The sequence below is a fragment of the Electrona antarctica genome, assembly GCF_951216825.1.
Source record: "Electrona antarctica genome assembly, chromosome: 5".
Classification (NCBI taxonomy): domain Eukaryota; kingdom Metazoa; phylum Chordata; class Actinopteri; order Myctophiformes; family Myctophidae; genus Electrona; species Electrona antarctica.
The window spans coordinates 29,278,194-29,298,421 of NC_136810.1; the positions used below are offsets into that span (position 1 = coordinate 29,278,194).

At 45.1% G+C, this 20,228-nt stretch overlaps 1 protein-coding gene across 2 annotated transcripts in view; it reads right to left on the reverse strand.

Annotated features, from left to right (window-relative positions):
- Positions 1-20,228, reverse strand: part of furinb (furin (paired basic amino acid cleaving enzyme) b) — a 131,375-nt gene that overhangs the window by 12,173 nt on the left and 98,974 nt on the right. For both annotated transcript variants that reach the window (XM_079500750.1, XM_079500751.1), the window contains exons 8-13: positions 18,820-18,992; positions 12,770-12,982; positions 9,860-9,960; positions 5,306-5,409; positions 4,044-4,161; positions 2,388-2,567 (exon numbers count right to left, since the gene is read on the reverse strand). In XM_079500750.1, the coding sequence (XP_079356876.1) occupies positions 2,388-2,567; positions 4,044-4,161; positions 5,306-5,409; positions 9,860-9,960; positions 12,770-12,982; positions 18,820-18,992 (889 nt within the window). The remainder of the gene's footprint in view (positions 1-2,387; positions 2,568-4,043; positions 4,162-5,305; positions 5,410-9,859; positions 9,961-12,769; positions 12,983-18,819; positions 18,993-20,228) is intronic.

Below are 20,228 nucleotides of genomic sequence, written 5' to 3' on the forward strand. Positions count from 1 at the left end.
AGGAAGTTAAACGGGTCCTGGACAGGTCTTGTTTACCAAACGGATCTATGCCGGTGCACTGAAGGGCTCCACATCGTCAGCTCTGTGCCATCAAATAAACCTTGTTTTGACCAAAAATGCCATCTGGGACAAGGAATAGGAGATACAGGCGATTGAAAGAAACAGATAGAATGGATGATTATGGTGCCGACGATCTAAGATGGGCGACCCAGTGACAACAACAGCTAGCAACCCGTTGCTAACGTAAGTAGCATTATGTCTTGCCGTTGATCTATGGCAATGGCGTTGAGCGTTGGATTAAATAGGCTTTAATTGACGTACATCTATGGCGGTATAAGTGTTAAAATTCCTTGGGCAAGAACACCAGCCTATCAACATGTTGATGTTGAAGCCTCATTAACAGTAGATGTTGCTGTACGATGATGTCGCTCACCAAACAATAGCAGATCTACAGCACAAGCTCACAACGTGTCGCGATGCATGCAACACCTTGTGAAATTATAGATCTGCTGTTTTCAGTGAGTGAGATTGAGCTGTCCAATGAATTTCTTTCCCCACGGGTGTCATTCATCACCAAGTGTACAGAGCAGCCAACGCTACGTTATTAGTTCCGACAGGGAAAAGATTCTAGCATTTTCATCATTTTTTCTAAACACCTTGTTTGGTTGACTGTGACTTGTTTGGTTGACTGGAGCCATATTTTTTTAATCAAAGTGCCTTCGTTTCTGTCATTTCATCTGTAATATTTACGTTTAAATAAATATCTTTATTAACATCAGGCAAGTTTGACAGGTCAAAGCAGTTAGTTAAATACGTTGTATTTTTATTTTTCTCCCCTTCCCCAACCCTCTCCCCCTCATTGTTATCGCTATCGCTGTCTTCCAGTTCGTGTGGTCTAGCAACAGCTGGGTTTTTGTGATATGTGGTGTTTTGGTCCTTCATTGCTAAAGCATATGGGATTTTATGGTGATGTTTGAGGCGGTTGTAGAGAGTTATAGAGTGTTACCTTGAGGTGCTGCAATGATGCCAAAGTAGTGTTTTGAAATTAATGACTCCTGTCCTTGTACATCCACACTAGAATGTGTTTTAGTATGAACACAAAATCACTCACCCTCACCACAAGGATATTCCTGATTGTAGCTCATTTCTTTAGCTGTTTTGTGGCTCCATCAACACATGCTGTGTTGGGTTGCTATTCAATAGTAAAACTAGATAAAGTGCCGCTCGGGGCACAGGTCTCCAAAAGGGAAGGTCAGGTTGTGGCCTCCTGGTGGCGCTATAATAGGCCAATGTGAAAAGGGTGCCATTTCTTCTTACGCCTTGGATGGCAATTGGATGATTTGAGGCATTTTGTTCCAAAATTGTGTTTTGCATAAATCCACCTGTTGGTGGCGTTATAACAGGCCAATGTGAAAAGGGTGGGATATATTCCTCAGCCTAGTAGGAAGGTCTGTGAAAGATTTCACGTAAATTGCACGCTGCGTTCATGATTTGAGGCTTTTGTTCAAAACGGGCTAATACACTGACACCACGGCGCGTAAACAGCGCCTCAAACTGTGACTCCGCCCACAAACGGGGGAAGTTGTGATTTTCGCTCGTTCACTGCAATGCAATTTGCGGCATTTTCAAAACAATATTGAGCAGAGTAGCGATTATCAAACGTATTTGCAATGCCATACGTTGAAAGATCTGTTGCCCGTGGACAAGGCACGCTACCTCCGCAAGTTAGATAGCATCGGCACAGATGTTTGTCCGTATGTGATTAAGGATTGGACCAAGTTGCATTGGCAGCCATAGAAAATTCCGGGGTAAATTCTTACTCCGGATGTGACGTTTTTGGGCGTTCCTGTCTAGCGTGGTGTCAGTGTATCCTGCAAACTTTGAAAGCCAATGTTAGCCAATTAGGATGGAATATGAAATATCGGACAGATCCGGCTAGAACACATAACTATAGACAGTGTGTAACGATTTGCGGGATTTTTGGACAGAATCTGGAGGAGTAATATAAAAAAATGTTTTTCAAAAGTCAGCCTCCTGGTGGCGCTATAACAGGCCGTTCTGGAAAATTTGGAGCATAGGTTCATTGTTGGCATCCAGGGAGTGTGTGTGCAAAATTTGGCATCGGCCGGCTTAACGGTGCCGGAGATTAGCTGTACACAGACGGACGGACGGACACACACACACACACAGACACCAATAGGCACCAATAGGATCGCTCCTTGCATTCGCCGGAACCCGCCCCTCTAGACCAGAAACCACGCAGTCTGGGACAGGCGACTAAAGTCGTGACCCCCAAAATCTAGTCTAGAGGACGACAGGGGTGGTTTTGTTATCTCAGGCCTGAGAGGGACAGACGGACAGAGAGTGATGGGTTCATTCTTCCTCACCTGGGAGACAGCAGGGTGGAGCGCGTGCCCAGAGGGCTGACCAGATGGATGGCCAGGTTCCCACGGTGGTTGTAGGACAGGGTGAGGTGAGCCTGGACGTGCTCGAGGGAGCTTACGAACTCCGGCCGCCCCCAGCATGCGTCCAGTGTCTTGCTGAAGGACAGCCGGCTCCCGATGTCTCTGCGGGGGCCAGGGAGAGGAGAGGGCTGAGGTTAATGGTGTACTGGTGGACAGCCTAACGAGGATCAAAGGAGGTCACGCACACATCCAAACAAACCATTTAAAGGCAGGTTTCTGAACTCAGAAGAATACAAGATCAAAAGGCAAAAAGAGGAGTTCACTTTATCACTTCTGAAGAAGAGCAATGTAATGGAAACTGCACTTTGTTTATGTGGGTGGATGCCACAATAAAGTCATAGCTACAGTGTGCAAACACATCTTTTTGCATTGGAGGCCTCCTAATACAGCAGTGTTTCGCAAACATTTTCATGTCAAGGACCCCTAAATTCATATGTATTTGGCCACAGACCCCCATCTGAACAGGTTTTGTAGAGCAGTGTTTCACAACCTTTTTTCTGCCTGGGCACACTTTTCATAGCCAAAACAAATGAATGGAGCGGCCCATTCGTTGTGCTTTATAGAACACAACAATGGACATATACCATTATGGTAACTTATTAGAGCCTGCTTCATACCGCATTAATGCCTTTTCATATTTGATATAGGATAATTTCTGGGCCATTAGATATTGCAGTGTTCTGAGCTTGTGTCCCTGGCATGGAAGTGGCTTTGTGAGAATAGTATTGGAGGCAGACTAGCATGGTGAAGTGGCTTTGTGAGAATAGTATTGGAGGCAGACTAGCATGCGGTGAAGTGGCTTTGTGAGAATAGTATTGGAGGCAGACTAGCATGGTGAAGTGCTCACATGTTCTTATTAAGGAAAGGTATTTTTTCCCCTTTTAGCTAATGGATTTAGAAGGAGAATTCTTTCTTTGGATTAATGGACAGCAGCCACTCAAAAACAGCTGGACTACCGGTACTTGAAAGCTGCATTATTCTGAAAGTAAAGAGAAGTAGAGAACATGTCTGGCTGTTTTGTTTCTTTTTTACCATGAAAAGGTATTTAATACTTTTACTTTTGATACTTAAATACATCTTAACACCAGATACTTTTCTTAAGTAGCCTACATATGATGTGAGCTACCCGTGTGTGTGTGTGTGTGTGTGTGTGTGTCTAAGTATAAAATAGGGTTAAAGTGTTTAAATTGATTTTGATGAAGAGTCCCTAGAAGCCTCTCAAGGACCCCACTTTGAGTATCGCTGCTGCACACAGAGTTTATATATGCTAAGTAATTTCACTGTTCGTTGTACGATGTCGATATCTAGGGCTTAATTGGTTAACCCATTAAAAACATGAAAGCATCTATGCCATTTTAGATTTTAGTCTTGGCTATTCATGCCTGAAGAAGGTCTATGAGTGTGCGGAGCCTCCCTTTCTTCTTTCATTTAGAGTTGGCTATTCATAAATAGCAGATGTACAAGCTCACAGTGATTTTTGAATGTTAAATAATTTTGAATTATTTGAGAACTGCTGATTTAGAAGGCATTTGTAGAGCCGGCCTCAGGTCTTAATGGGTTGAAGGACATGCATACAACCTTGGCTCTGTGAGCATGGTGTGAACACATTGGTGCTGTGGTCCCACGTTGGTCCAGTTCTGTGCCAGCGCCACCATGGCACCCGCGTCCAGCAGGCCGTAGCCGTATGAGTGACTCACTGAGAACGAGACGTCAGAAAAGAAAATGGGGTTTTATTATCTGCCATGTCCACTGGTCAAGACTTCTTGGTCTTGGGGGGGGTTTGAGCACAGCAAACAAAGTCTGTCTCACACCTGGATGGATTGAATGGATAGCCTTTTGTTACGGTGTATGACTTATTGATGAGCTGTCACGCTGTGATGAAGCAACAAGCCCCTAGAGGCCGTGGTTTGTAGTGTAGTGACAGCTAAGGGGCATTGTTGGGCACGGCATGGAGCAGAGTGCCAAATAGTTCGTTGCCGGCAGGTTTCGTGTACCAAAAGATAGCTGATCTACAAACTCACAGCGCTGTTGTGTGAGCTTGTAGATCGTCTATTTTTGGCGTGCGACAATGGTGTGCAACTTAGTAAGGCAGGCTTTAGGTGTTCTAAAAATCACTGTAAAGTAAACCAAGGCCTTGCATGGTAACCAGTAAATATGGCAACATACATAGACATATCCCCATGAAAACTCTTTTAGTAATTTGTAAAAGTAGTCACAATGACCTGCCAACAAGGTAATTTAAACAGTGTATTATTTGCTGCAACACCTTGCACATACGCAGAATGAAAACAAGCACTCCAGCGGTACTAGCCTATCTCCACCACATGGTGTGGTGCACATTATAAACCAGACATTTTGGTACAGTGATACTGATCCGGGCGGTCCAGGTGTGTGTATTTCACAACTGAGACTCAGCCAGCCAGAATAAAGCAACAGAAACATCTGTTTTATAATGTTGCAAGTTTTTGGGGGGTTCATGTTGTAGATAAGATCTTTTTGATCACATTCGTATAGATGTTTTGTATATCTCCTCTACTGCATATCATTCTTGGGACAGATCTACCAGTCATAGATTGATGGCGCACAGATCCGTCTATGCCAGACGTGTGCTCTTTCCCCCATGACTATGCAGTATATGCACGGACTCGTTTCGTTCTACCTTGGAAGAACAACATTATGCTGCGTTCTCCCCGGCTACAGTAAAGCCTTGATGCACGACTATGTTAACAGAATGCAAGTGAATTCAATAGAGAGCTCATCTTTCAGCGTCTCTTCACAGGCAAACATAAACACTCCCTGGATTTGTTTGTTCCCGTGACCGCTGCCCTGCTGCCGTGTACCTCTGCGTCCGACACCATTAGTCTTCCAGTCGTCTGTGCTGAGGTGCGCGGGGCGCGACGTCCTCACCACCAGGTGCTGCATGTCCCTCCAGGTCAGGTTCATGCTGCGGAGAGAGAGAGACAACACAACAACAACACGTCACAGCAGAACAGCAACAGCAGTGTATTCGCTCTCTAGTGTGTCAGCCGGGATGCGTCGGGCATTTCAGAGGCTCTTAACCCAGTAAGACTTGAAAGGCAGGCCGATTCTGCAGATGTCTTCAGTTTTTTTTCCTTTTTTTTTTAATGACACTTTATTTGAATTTTAACAGATACGAAAATCAGAGTAAGGAAAGAAGAAGAAGAAAAAAAACTGCAACAACAGAATACAAATATACATTCATATTTATACGAGGGCACATAAATAAACAACAAATCCTTAACAGTTTTCTGAAAAAGGTATTATGTCTCTATATCGGTGGTTCTCAAACATTTTCATGATGAAGTACAGTATTTGACCACGCATGAGTCAAAAATGCATACAGTATATCTACAAGCTCGAGACTGTATATCTGATATTTTTGAATAGCCAAAGTATACAATAATGGTCAAAGTGGTTAAAATCGAAAATGACACCGAGAATTTCCCGGTTTGAATGGATTAAACCTTAACACAATACAGTAATGGAATAACGAGCTTGTACGACACACAGAAAAGGTTACGTTACACAAGAAGACACACCTGAAATGTGATCATGATGAAGCCGGTACACGCCGACCTACATGGACAATGTTTTTACGTGATTTTGCAAGATCATGTTTCGTCACTTCACAACACAGAGGAAGCCCCAGAGGTCAGCCATAACAGAGACACGGGCTCAGGTTATGGGGCTTAACGCAGAGTATAAAACAGCTTTATAAAAGGCACGTCATAAACTGTTGTGTGGGAAAAAAGAGGTCAGGGAACGCAGAGACGAAACCTTGGCTCGGAGCAGTTTGCCTGGCGGGCCACGGCGCCCCCGGAGGAGAGAGCGCCTCGTCTCGTCGTCTGTAATGATAGTTTCTAATGAGCTCTGGGATTCTGAGATGGGTCACCTTCAACAAAAAAGCACAAAGCCAAATAATAAAGCCCTCGGTTCTATCCATTTAGAGGGTGAAGCCTTTCGGTGAGCACAGAGAGAGAAAGAGAGAGGTATGCTCGGTGGTTTAAGGTAATCAAACCATGAATCACACTGCTTTACTGCTCACTCCGCGGTGCCACCGTGTGCAGCAGAGACAGAAATAGAAACACTGAATTGCGTCGCGGCGCCTCTCATCTCCTTCACCCCCCCCCCCCCCCCCTTTCACATCAGCATTCCATCTCTCACAACCCTCTCAAGTGCTATTAACGGACAAGAAGCGCTATGCAATCAAATGTCACCTCACCCAACAAGGTGGAGTGAGACGTGCAGAGGTGCAAAAAGGAAGAAAAAAAGAAAGGAAACAGAAAACCGAGACAGCATTCTTCCTATTAAATGATTCCATCTCTGTGAATTCTGGTGTGCTCTGACTGAGATTTACTATCTACCTTGTTATTACTAGCGCAGTTGTTCTCCAACGGTTTCATTTCAAGCACCGCCGGTAACTCTGAGAGAGTACAAATGGAAACAAATGGACCCGCAAATGGTCCAGAGTTACAGACCTGTTAAGCGTCCATTTGGAACCCCCTCAAGGAACCCTCCCTGGACCCCACTTTGAGAACCACTCTGCTAGCGCCTCTAATGCCCAATTTGGGTTTATACGCGTGATGCATTGTGAGCTTATAGATAGATAGGCCTATGCTATTTTAGTGTGCACACAACTAGGTATAAATGAGGCTTTGTGTGTGTGGCGTGCGTGTGTGCGTGTGTGTGTGTAGGGGGCGGTTGAGGTGCTTGCACCGAATGATTGCCTTTGGTTTGTCACTGAATGTGATGGACGTTTAGTTTAGTTTAGATGGGCTACGCTTCACTCCTGCCCATCAGTACTCTGCTCCGTGGAGCGGTGTCTTGCTGAGGGCCTGGTATCGGTGCTGACAGTGGCAGGCAGGGCACAGGCACAGGGGCGATGCCAGGGATGACGTGCGTGGCGCGACGTAATGAGCATTCAAACTGACTCACGCCATGATAGCTGATTAGACCTGACACCTGTCAGCCAATCCCCTAATGAGGAAAGATGTGGCGATATGGAGAGTAGTGAGTATACATACATACAGCAGAAAACGAATTACGTCTATCTCTCTATTTTTAAATATATATATATATATATATATATATATATATATATATATATATATAATCCTATATTAAATTTGGCTTGCGGGTGGACGTTGGTAACCTGACTGCCAGATTGCGGCAGTATTGAGTTCACAAGTTCCCTCCTCCTGTCTTCATCTGGGCTCTCAAGCAAAAACGATGAACCGGAAGCAGTGGGACAACAATCTGATATCTCCATAATAATTTCGAGTTGTAGTCTTGTTAGGTTGTGTTTACATTTGAGCTGTGGCACAGCTTCAATATGTCATCAGTCTTGCGTTGATCCCGCCTCTAGCGGCCGCATACGGCTGCATATCGCTCCGGTCTGATTTGGTCCGGAGTACATCGTCTCTGCCCGAGAGACACCAGACTCTCTCCCTTCTGGCAGAATGCAAATGTTGTCCAGCAACGTCGACGACGTTGGGCGTCACAAACGTAATATGCCCATATATGGAGACCACTTTTAAATCTATAGAGTGGAGCTATTTCAATGCCATTTTGGCTTTTTCTCCCCCTGACACATGGGGAAAAATGGGTTTCTGTGTTAAGGTTGCGAACCAGGACGTGCACTGCACGCACACTCTCAGACGTGTTCGTGAATGTGCATTCAGAAACTATAGTAAAATCACTTCATGGAGGTGCTGGGTTCAAAAAGTAACATAGGAAAAGAGAGGAAGCCGCACACTCATATGCTCCGAAGGATAAGTTTATTGACGACGTTTCGAGCCAAGGCTCTTCATCTGGTCAAACTGGTTTTACCAGATGAAGAGCCTTGGCTCGAAACGTCGTCAATAAACTTATCCTTCGGAGCATATGAGTGTGCGGCTTCCTCTCTTTTCCCGTGAATGTGCATTGAAACAAATGTTCCCTGTGCATTAGGGACAGGTCGATTTTTAAAAAGTGTACCCATGTAGAAAAAAAAATCAATGACCTTCCCCAAGATGTCAATCACCATCATTGAGACTCTGAATAGACTCTCTCTCTCTTTCTCTCTCTCTGAGGGAGATTTGACTGGATCGTTCACACTCACAGTGTGTTGATGCCTGATGGCTTGTTAACGACCCTCATTGTGCCATTGATTGACTATTTCATGAATTCAAATTTGTATTCATAAAATAGTCAATAGTCATTGGACTCAACGTAAAATTAGCTGACCTTGCCTTGAACTGAGATTAGAAAGGCATAACCCCCTCCCCTATTTTCTTCCAGGGGTACACGTTTTAAAAATCGACCTGTCCCTTACTACTTTACTCTTCATTAGTATTGTTATTATTATATTATTATTACTAGACTGGTGCCCGGCTGTAGAGCACCGAGCCGGTAACGATGGAAGTTGGAGATCCATGCCCCACCCGGCTGTTGTAGCCGTGTCAGAGTACCCCGTTCCACAGGTTCCACCCACCTGTCTGTGTCCTTTTATGTCCATATATGGAGATTTCTGTATCTGTCTCTCTGTCCCTTTATTCCTATATATGTGGAGTTCTGTGTCACGCATGCCAAAATATGGAGTGTTGTGATGTCAGAACAGGCCAGCTCCATATATGGAGCCTGGGCAGGGGCCCTGTCCAGAGCCCGGGCAGAGGCCTTTTGTGGCGGTTCTGGACAACCGTGGGTCAGACTCCGACCGACTCGACGCTGGGCACTGCACTGGGGGTGTGGAATGCGCGTGTCGAATTTAAAGTCGGTGAGGCGAACGGTTCTCGAGTTACGTGGATTACAGACGTACAGAGACTTGGTGCATTTATAGATTCTTCTTCTTCTTATTATTATTACACTTATTATTATACTCCTAGCTGCATCTGCATCACAAGGCCACCAGACAGTGGCCTTGTGGTTAGAGTGTCCGCCCTGAAACTGGGAGGTCGGGGTTCGATCCCTGGCCGGGTCATACCAAAGACTGGAAAAATGGGACCCAATGCCTTCCTGCTTGGCACTCAGCATCAAAGGGTTGGATTGGGGGGTCAAATCAACTAATCAAATGATTCCCGATCGCGGCACGGCTGCGGCTCACCGCTCCAAGAGATGGGTCAAATGCGGAAAACAAATTTCACTGCGGTAACGTGTGTGACAAATCGTACAAATTTGATTTTGATCTCTTTTCCTGTGTCTGCTCCGTGTTTCATAACTGCGGTACTGCAATGACGAATTTCACATCTCCCGCGGGATCAATAAAGGTCTATCTATCTATGTTGCAACGGCTGCCAGCAGAAACCTCCCTCTCTGCTGCTCTAATCCAGGCATTAGGATGGAGCAGGTGTTTCTCTTAACAGGCGACACACACACATGATCATGAACACACTCACTTAGCCTCCAGAGCCAGTGCAATGATCCCAGCAGCCAGCGGGGCAGAGGCAGACGTCCCTGTGTGAGTGTCCGTGCATTTCTCTCTCAAGTCAGTTGTCACCTAGAGAAGACAGAAATGGAGAAATATATGGTACAGTGTAGTGAAAAGCCTGCTTTATAATGTACTACTCTGCACACTGGTGTCACAGCTGCTCTACAGCGATTTACAAAGCTCAACACGATGATGCCAACGTGTTGTTGCGAGCTTGTAGATCTGCTATTCGGGGAGTAACATGGTTTTACGACAGAGTATAAATTCAGTAAAAGACACAGAGAGAAGAGAAAGAGAGAGAGAGAGAGAGAGAGAAGTGTGTGTGTGTGTGTCTGTCAATCTGACATGAGTTTCCCAGCAGCCTGAGTGAACATTACGCTGAAGGCATTTTGGACACAGGGTGGGCCAGTGGACTGTGGCAGTTCTGCCCGTGGCAATTGGTGATTTGATGGACGACAGTAGAAGAATCAGACAATCAATTCAATCCAAGGTCGGCAGCTCCCTGGCAAAGAGCTACCGACCAGGCGGTGGATGTCAGCCAAGTCAGATTAGCCAGCCAAGGAGGGCACAGAGAAGCAGAGCTGTGCCATCGGGGTAAAAATATCCATTTTGGGATTTTGCCGTGTGCGTCATCTCTCGCTCCCCGCCATTGGCGGAAATTTAACGAGGGCTGCGTGGGTCATGACGAGGACAAGTCACAGACGAGCGGGGCGCCACAGGGTAAAAGGAACTGTGAAGGTAAGGGACAGATTCCTGTGTGTGTTTGTGTCTGCTTGACAGCTTGGGGCACTAATGACCTGTATCCCCATTCCCAGAGTAGAATGCACCTGGTTTAGTGGAAAAGATGCCTAGCTGTCACTAGAAGGAGATAAACAAAGTAAAGGAGGGGGGGGGGGGGGGGGGGGTAATATGCAAGCCTGTTATGCCTCAGACTCGTAAAAGAACACAGAAACACTTCTGTCATGAGTCCTGCCAATAACGTCTACAGTGTTTGAGAGCTTAAGAAAAAAAGAAAATGTTTAGCATGGAAAAAACCCACAACTCAAATATTATGATCCCCGCCGCAGAACCTTTCCCCCTAATGCTACATAACATGTACTTAGAAGCCGCCAGATGACAAAACGCGGTACACCGACTGCTACGGCAGTACATTAGTGATGGTACAAAGCACAGCTTCTTTCATTAATCACTGCTATTCGCACATTTTGAGGAGTTGTGTTTGCTTGCCTGCAGCGTGCTTTTGGTTGAGCTCGGAGGGAACGGCAGACTTGCAGTTTTTTTTTAATGTTATTCTCTGTCTCTGTTCTTATTTTAGATGTGTGTGAAACTGTTTTATGAGTCTCATTTAAAGGTCCACCGATTTATGGGTGTTTATTCAGGCCTGACAGAAGTACGGCAACAGTACTGTATGTCGACTTTTGCCTTTCACTGGCATCCAAAGCTGATAATTATCATAAATCAATAATTTCCACATTTGCAAAAGTTCAGCGCAAAATACTGTTGAGGGGGGAATACAAATTCAAAGTAAAGTCCCTAAGATATGCGAGTGCTCGTTCTGTTTGTTTTAGATGGCAGAGACGATGATGAATTCTGTGAAGGAACAAACAATGGCACACAAAACAAGCAAGGAGCAGATATGGTGCTTTTAATTTCCTCCACTTATTATCAGCATCGGACCACCAAAATCCTATTCACGGTGTTTGATCACAGACATCTAAGTGGCAAACGAGACATGACAACCACGGCCAATGAGCTGTGGCATTGTGCCATAACGTACGACAAAACACTTAATGAGAGTGCTATGAATGCTAATGAGACAATATTGAATCATTTTGTTTTGTTTTTCCTTTTAGAATCGACATTATGTGGTAGATTACCTATTTTCAAATAGTCGATGTATATGGGGTTAAGTGGTTAGGTACAGATTTTAATGCTATGTTTACTCATTTTGTTGGGGACCCCCTGGAACCCCCTCAAGGACCGCTAGAGTCCTCTGGGCATCTCGTGATCATTCAATGAAAATAGCGGATCTACAAGCTCAATATGGGATCAAGAAAGTATAAGGGAAAGGGAGATCTTTGTTATAGGGCATAGCAGTGGGCGTGGTTTTCTCATTCAACTGAAAAATCGGCCATTCATTTTCCCCGTAGAGATTTACAAAAATATTCATATCAATTATGATTCATGACCGGCGGTGGCTCAGGGGTAGAGTGGCTGGATGGTAACCGTAAGGTTGCCAGTTCAAACCCGGGCTCCCCCAGAGTTACAGTCGAAGTGTCCTTGAGCAAGACACTGAACCCCTAATTGCTCCCGATGTATGGTTATTGCCTTGCATGGTTTCCGCTGCAATCGGTGTATGAATGTGTGTGTGAATGGGTGAAATTCTATGATATACTACATTTAATAAATACCTTTTTTTTTTAGCATTTTTCTTTCTTTTTTTTTCACAGAATGAAAGGTTTTCTGGTCATGACTCAGGATCCTGGATGGCTTGATTCTAGGCTTAAAATAATTCTGTTTTTGTAAATCTCTATGGGAAAAATGAATGGCCAATTTTTCAGTGGAACCAGAAAACCACGCCCACTGCTATGCCCTATTCCTGCAGGGGAAATTCAGTTTCACCCAGCTGCTGGCTGCTCGGATGGTTATAATGAGCAGTTAGGGGTTAAATATAATTTGACTTGTAGACATGGGCGAAGTAGTTAGGGGTTAAGTATAATTTGACTTGTAGGTAGGCGGAGAGAACACCAGACGGCCTCTCTACACACTCCACGGCCGCCTGAATGCTTCGTCTGCTTGTTTGTTGTTTGTTTACAGGGTTTGTCCCAAGGGTGTTGAGTGTACATGCAGTGCTTGTGCGCCGTTGCCTGACACCCACTATCTGTTTCTCGCTGGGGTTTCCGGAGCTGAAGGTGGTGGCGAGGGTGGAGGAGCAGGCCTCGCTGTACCAGGGCACGTTGCCATACTGGGTGGTGCTGCTGATGGACAGGGTGTAGATGCTGTTGGTGTAGCCGTCACAGTTGCAGCTGTCCTTCTCCCTGCCACCGTTGCCCGATGCCCACACGAAGATGGAGCCCAGTCCGCCGCGACCCTGGAAAAAGGCAAAGAACACAAGTGAGAGAGAGAGAGAGAGAGAGAGAGAGAGAGAGAGAGAGAGAGAGAGAGAGAGAGAGAGAGAGAGAGAGAGAGAGAGAGAGAGACACTCGTATATGAAGAGCGATTAAAGTGTGAAGAATTACCCTTGCCAAAGATGTTCTCCCTCAACCGATAAAAGCCTGCTATAACTTGCTGCATCCGCTAAGACACTGCACCGCTGTAGTCATAACTGTTATTAATACATCATAATGCCTGACAATTTACCGTGGCAGCGCGACGGATAACAAACAGATGAAATGTAATTACAAAGTGTACTCTAGCTGACTTTAATTTGGGAGGCTGATAAACGAGCAGTGGCTATTGGAAAGTAGAACAAGACGGGGGAAAAGGCACCCAAAATGTGCACTCCCATCTCTTGAATGCAGATCATTCTCACATTATGCATAATCCCATTAGCAATGCGGGGGTCCGCATTTCAAAAGAAAATGAAACAATTAATCCATTGAGACCTGGAACACATCCATGTCACGTTAGCGTTTAACCACATTAACCATTAACCCATTTTGGGTGGGAACCCCTTTGTGTTTTAAACATTATGTTATAATTTAGCTATTGAAAAATAGCAGATCTACAAGCTCATAGCGCGCCACCGAGTGGCGCGCTATGAACTTGTAGGTCTGCTATTTTTGAAAAATCGTTAAAATGTGCCTCAAATCTTTCCGAAAATTGTCATGATTTAGAAAACTTTTTTTTTTAAATTTCGACGTCAGGCCTGAATGGGTTAAGTGGAACGAAGCATAGAATGTGAAGATCAGCAACGCAGGCACAGACTCACATGCAGAGGTGTAAAGTAACTGAGTACGTTTACTCAAGTAGCCTCAACAATGTTGAGGTACTTTTAATTTACTTGAGTATTTGCATTTCTTAATTCTTACTACTCTGCTACATCTCAGAGGCAAATGTACTTTTTACTCCACTACAATTATTTGACAGCTTTAGTTACTATGTAGATATGTTGATTTAAAGAAGTTTAGTATTTCTACTATCAACTACTTTGATGCCAATACTTTTACAAGTAACATTTAATTTAAACTGAAAAATGTAATAAGGGCCTTTTGCTAGTAATATAATATAATTCTTATAGTGGTATTGATACTTTTACTTAAAGGAACTACACCATGCATTTTAAAATATATTAAATATTTAATATTTAATATCATATTGTTTATGTCCTTCAAAAGTATTTATAATGGTTTGAGCCTAAATCACCACTCTGATAATTATAACCAGTTTCAAGTCATTTCTGTCTGGCTTCTAAAGTAGTTTCAGCTACAGCACCACTGATGTGGCTGGTGTTGCTATTTAGCCACCACAACGTTTTGGTTACACTTTTATTTCAGTCCATATACTGTATCTATATCATAATATAATCCCTCCCCCATTATGTATTGCCCAAGTAGGGCAATACATAATTATGACATCACTGGTACCACCAAATCAGTTGGTGGTACCAACTGATTATTATGATGAGAAAGTCTGATTGTTCAAAATTGGGTATTTGTGGGGATAGAAGACACAGGGAGCCTCAAAAACACAAACATATGGGAAAAGTTGAAATTCATGGTGTAGGAACTTCCAGTAAAAATTGCAAGTACTTCTTCCACCACTGCACGTATCATTCCCATTAGCAATAAGGGGTTCATATTTCAAAGAAAATGTAATGGAACGTTTCATAGCATGTGAACAGCAGCAACCCCCGGCACGGACTCTATACAATAAAATCTTTCTTTTTCAGCAGCCGCAAGTGGATGGAATAAAAATAATAACACTACAAAACACAGAAGGGGCGAGGGCACACGACCAGGAGCCTGGTGAGATGTGTGATATATTCCTCTCACAGAGAAAGGGATAATGAAGTAGATAATGATCAACACCAGTGCAGTGTATGTTCCGAGCGTGGCCAGTCGGAACACGTGGCCATTTGGAGCTTGTGGCTGCTTGGAAGGCACGGCTGTTTAGAATGAGCCAATTACTTAGCTGCTCCGTTCCCTGACGGGGTGTGCCTGTTCGGAGCACATGGTCATTCTGGGTAGTTTGAGTATTCTTCCCACCCACCTAGGGCTGCTTGCAGTGCTCTCGAGAACCAATCTTCCAATCGACTTCATATCTCAACACTGAACTGAACACACTAGGGTTCTTAGCAATACACACCAAATAAATGTGAAGGTCGATCGGATGAAGTCTATAGATATGTGAAGGAAAGACAGGCACGCACGCACGGACGCACGCATGCATTCACTCCTTGAATTTGCAGATAGGCAGAGAACAGAGACAATGGTTAGGATGGGGATGGATGGCGCACTCCTTTTCACACCATGCCTAAACTCCAGCAGAGCCTGAGATGAGGAAGCAGTGCTGTGGAAGTAACATCAACAAACTCCAAAGCATCGTCGCGCAACAGGCACACACGCACACTTACAACACTCTCTTCCGCAAGTACACAAACACACAACCCTCTCACATATGCATGAACACAAACACAAAACACCGTCGTCAACAAGCTCTTGTCATTATAGATTCAAAGAAGCCGCTGTGAATGTTTTCCTTGTCGCTTGTTTGGGGACCAGCAGCCGCTCTTCAGCTCCCATGAATACAATAAGCACTAGCCGCTTTCCTCACTTATCAACACCTTTCTGGACGGCTTCCTGCCTGGGGAATAATTAATCAAGAGCGTTTCCCAGCTCATCCTTGAATCTCAAGAAGACTTGTGCTGCTGTAATTTAACTTTCCTCATACAAAAAAGCATTCATGCTGCAAATGTTTGCTCAAAACAGAGCAGATATTAGTCTCTTAAATCTCGCTTGAAATGTGCCTGGGATAATTGCGTCGCAATATAATTCTGAGACACTATCAGACTTGGGTTATGGGTTATTCCACTTTAAAACGGGTTTGGGGTCATTAGTTTAACTGCATAACCCGCATTCTACACTTTTAATCCATTGTCTCCCCCTGTGTAATACGCTAAACCTGCTATTTGTTTTATGTGTTTAATTCGCCGTTTTGTAATAATTTAAAAATAAATAGCGGATTTGTCGCGGACCTGGTGACGAGGCGGACACGTTATGATGACGTAACCGGAAATCAACCAACCGCCGGCTTGCAAGGGCTTATGGGGAAACTGAGCCCAATCTTAGCTCGCTTTGCTCTTTGACTATGACCCGGATCACGGAAGTGGCTTTTTTTCGGCACAATAACAAATCATTGGAGTGTTTTCAAGCAGATTTTCATGGATCAAAGCAAGCCCCCAGTGCAGCTCTCCAACGTTGAAGCACTGGGCCCTAGTGGTAAGAGCGGGGACTGCAGGCAGACCCGTGGAGTTATGAGGAGGAAACCCCGTGCAGCTGGGGTTTAACATTGAGCACCCGTTTGCACTTTGGACACCAAATTTGGTGTCCAAATCGAAAAAAACGCGGAAGTAGACGGTTCTTCCGGGTGCTTCAAACCGCCACTGAGCAACTTCCACTGAAATGAATAGCGGGGGGCGGGGCTGTCGCTCCGGTTCAGTCTCTATCCTTTTAATACTCTATGGATCAAAGGCGCAAATACTTCAGCGTATGCTCCAAAGGTAATTAACCAGTTGACTGCCAGCTGGTGGACGCAAGAGCCAACGCTACACTGCCAACCCGGAACTACTTCATTTTAGTGTGTTGCACGCTGGATACACGTCCGGCTTGTGTGGCAATCTTAGATGCTAAATAATTAGCGTCAATGCTAGCGAGCTAAAATGAAGCCATCCTGAAGACCTCCGAACCGTTTATCAGAACCATGCAGCTTTTTAGTCCAGCTGTATACAAGAAGTGAACGGCACTGCGGATGCGCGAAACCGGCCTAGGATCGCTGAAGAAGGAAAGGCAAAAAAAAGAAGAAGAAAATAAATCCGCGATCCGGTTTGATATCAATAATAAAGCTTATCTGACGGAACTCTCCGCCAATAGTGGTTGCCGGTTGGATTCTAATTGGCGGAACGTTCTGTCACGAGCAGTTAATTTGTTAAACAATCCCGGTAGCCTCTGTATATGTCATATATTAATATAAAGCCCTACTAGTCTATTTTTTAAGTTCCTTGATTTAATATTTAGATATTTGATAATCATTTTAACAGGCACGCCCTGTTCCTAATTCCTATACAAACCCATTGTAACATTTTCGCATAAATGTTTTCATTATTGTATTATTTCATTTCCCCAAAGAATTATAAAACATAAATGAAAAAAGGAATTGTAAAAACACGGCCTCCTCACACATTAGAAGGACAACAACAGTCACCAGAACCAAGGACAGGTGTTTTCAATGAATCTAACATGGTTAAAATGGAATTTGAACTTAACCCCAAACATGTTTGAAAGTGATATATCCTTTTAAACACTTCCCTCACCGGGAGCTGTGTACAGGGTGTACCTCCCCAAGATCAAAATGTATTGGTCAGCAGTGACAGGGACTACATGGGGGAATTTGTAAGTGGCATTACGAATAGATTGTGAGAAAATGTTAAATAGAGAAAATAAAAAGGTAAGAGAAAAAATGGATTAATGGATTCTACCATGTGCAGTTGTGCACTAAATGTCAGGCTTACTTTGAATTGCACCCGAGTGGTGGTCTTCAAGCTGTGATTGATGCTCTTAACGTTCAAGCCGCATTTATAGTGGCGCCACACCTCTGCAGCAGGTTACAGGGGCTAACTGGTCATACTTGCAGCATCAGGGGTTATCTCAGTAAAACCCGAAAGGTCCTGTTGTGCTGCTGTCAGGTAATAATTCCTCTGCAACACGCCTAAGCGTGCCACATAGTAGGCTTGTGATGCATGACTCACACACTTCCATAAAAAAGAAAATGCACCATTTCACACGTCCATGTGCCAATTGCTTTCCAATTTTTCTCTTCTTTTAATCTAATCCCTGCTTTGCATCAGCTATTTCTCCTCAATTTCTCTCTCTCCGAGCCAGTCTGGCATTGCTCATTTCACCATCTTGCTAATATCTCTATCTCTCTTAATAATTGTACGGCGCTGACACATGAGAAGCGATGGCATTAGCCTTAGATGACTCGTTCGGCTGATGGCTCCCTCCGTGACTCGTCTGGGTCGAAGAGGAGGACACAAAGGAGTCATTTAACTCAGATCATTTCGAGTGGAGTACATGTCATGACGGAGTCATGTCACGTATGTGTAAGTGTTCATACTGTTCATTCAAATCATTTCTTACGACTCACACAGGAAAGAGGGACGACGTCACCTGCAGCTCTCTCTCTCTCTCTTTCTCTCTCTAACGAGTGACCTGCTCTGCATGGGTTTTTCATACGGTGTCCTCCCCTCTCTCTCTCAACGCAATTGAATGGACTGGACTTGCTGGGCGTTGAAAAGCCGGTCGTTAGGCTACTTTTTGTTTTCGCGGGGCGCGGGCCGTTGATTAATATATTGTTTTGCGGGACAGGTTGGTGCGGGCTGGCTCCCGTGGCGGGACGGGACGGGCGGGTTATGAAAAAAAGCCGGCCCGCGCATCACTAATTTCCATGCTTTTTGTTCTTGCTTAATGTGAGTCGCACTGGATTAAGAGCGTCTGCTAAATGCCTATGTAAATTGGAATTTGATGCTGGGGTTAAGACTATTATGGCCGATTAGCACCCAAAAATCAATCACGCTGCCCGTTTGGCGAATAACGAATTATGTTACATATTTTGTGTAATGTTATACATGTTTTGGACCAGACACTGACACGTTGAGTCTCCTCAGACTCAACTTGGTGACCCCCTGGAGGAAGGCCTCCTCGGACTCACCTTGGTGACCCCCTGGAGGAAGGCCTCCTTGGCCAGCTTGGCGGGTCCGTCCACTGTCTTGCCGTCGTCCTCAGGGCCCCAGCTGGCGCTGTAGATGTGGATGTGCTGCGCGTTGAGGCTGAGCGAGCGGGCCTCCACCACGTCCGTCACTTCCCCGTCTAGCATGCGCACGCCTGGGGAATACACGCACGCACACACACACACACACACAAGCATGCACGCACATCAAACAATGACGGAGTGACAGGGGAGTCGAGGGGATTTGGAATTCTAGCTTCAGATGTCGACGAAAGAGGAAAAACAAAAGCCGAAATGAAAGTGACAGATAGTACGCAAGTCGACGCGGAAGAGAGCTTGTCGTAAAAGGGGGAAATAAAGAGAGAAATCAGTCAGGCCGCAGATTCTCATTTTATCTGCTGTCACAATAGAAACAGTGACAGGAAAAACAAAAGAATTTCCGAGAGCGCAGCAGTGCCATAATGAGTAACTCTACGCTGCCTCATGCACGTGTGTCTGTGCACCGCCTGGCACACAATTCTATTGTCACATAAACAATAAATGCAGCTGTGCCGGTGCCATCAAACACACAAACAGACAGACTGTGTGGAGGAGGCTGGAGCCCAGGTGGGAGCTATGCTTCCCCACAGGCGACCTCAGGGGTTGACGTCTTACCAGTGGTGCCGCTGTGTCCGCGAGGGGCCAGAGGGGTCTCTCACCGCGCGTCACCTTTCATCATACCTGAACAACGGCCCTTTTGATGTGTGGCGCCTCAGGTCAGCGAGCTGAACATTAACGGCAGCACAGAGGCGTGAAATGAACCGGCTTCAAATAAGGGCCATTACAGTTACACGACCCCCTCTCCCCGGACTCCGGTATGACTGATGATGCCCTCATAAAGACTTCAATAATCCACGTTCGAGGAAACCTGCCCGCGCCCCCGCGGCCGCCGAGTCGACGTGCGCTTGTGAGGGATAGCGCCGCCGGGGACTGTAATCATTTTTAGTGGCGTGTAGGTAGAAGTCAAGCTCAATTCATAAAATAAAAAAAATAAAAATGCCAGCCTGTGGTATAAATGGTGGTGGTATACTGTGGGATGTTTTTGCTTGAGCATCATTATGTGCGATTCACCGCAACGCAGCTGTAATGATGATTGCCGTCGTAAAAGGCTCTCATCAACCTCCAGCTGCACGGCGGCAAGACCGTGGATAGTACGGTGTTACCTTCCTCTCCGGTTAGAGGTGGTATATATACGTTGGTCCATGTGTGTCCGTGTGTGTGAGAGCTAAGGAGGGTCAATTACAGTGGGTAAACACAAATCGTTGCTCAATACGGATGTTGCAATTAAGCTTTGGAACCCAAAACACCCACCCACCCACCCACACACACACACACACACACACACACACACA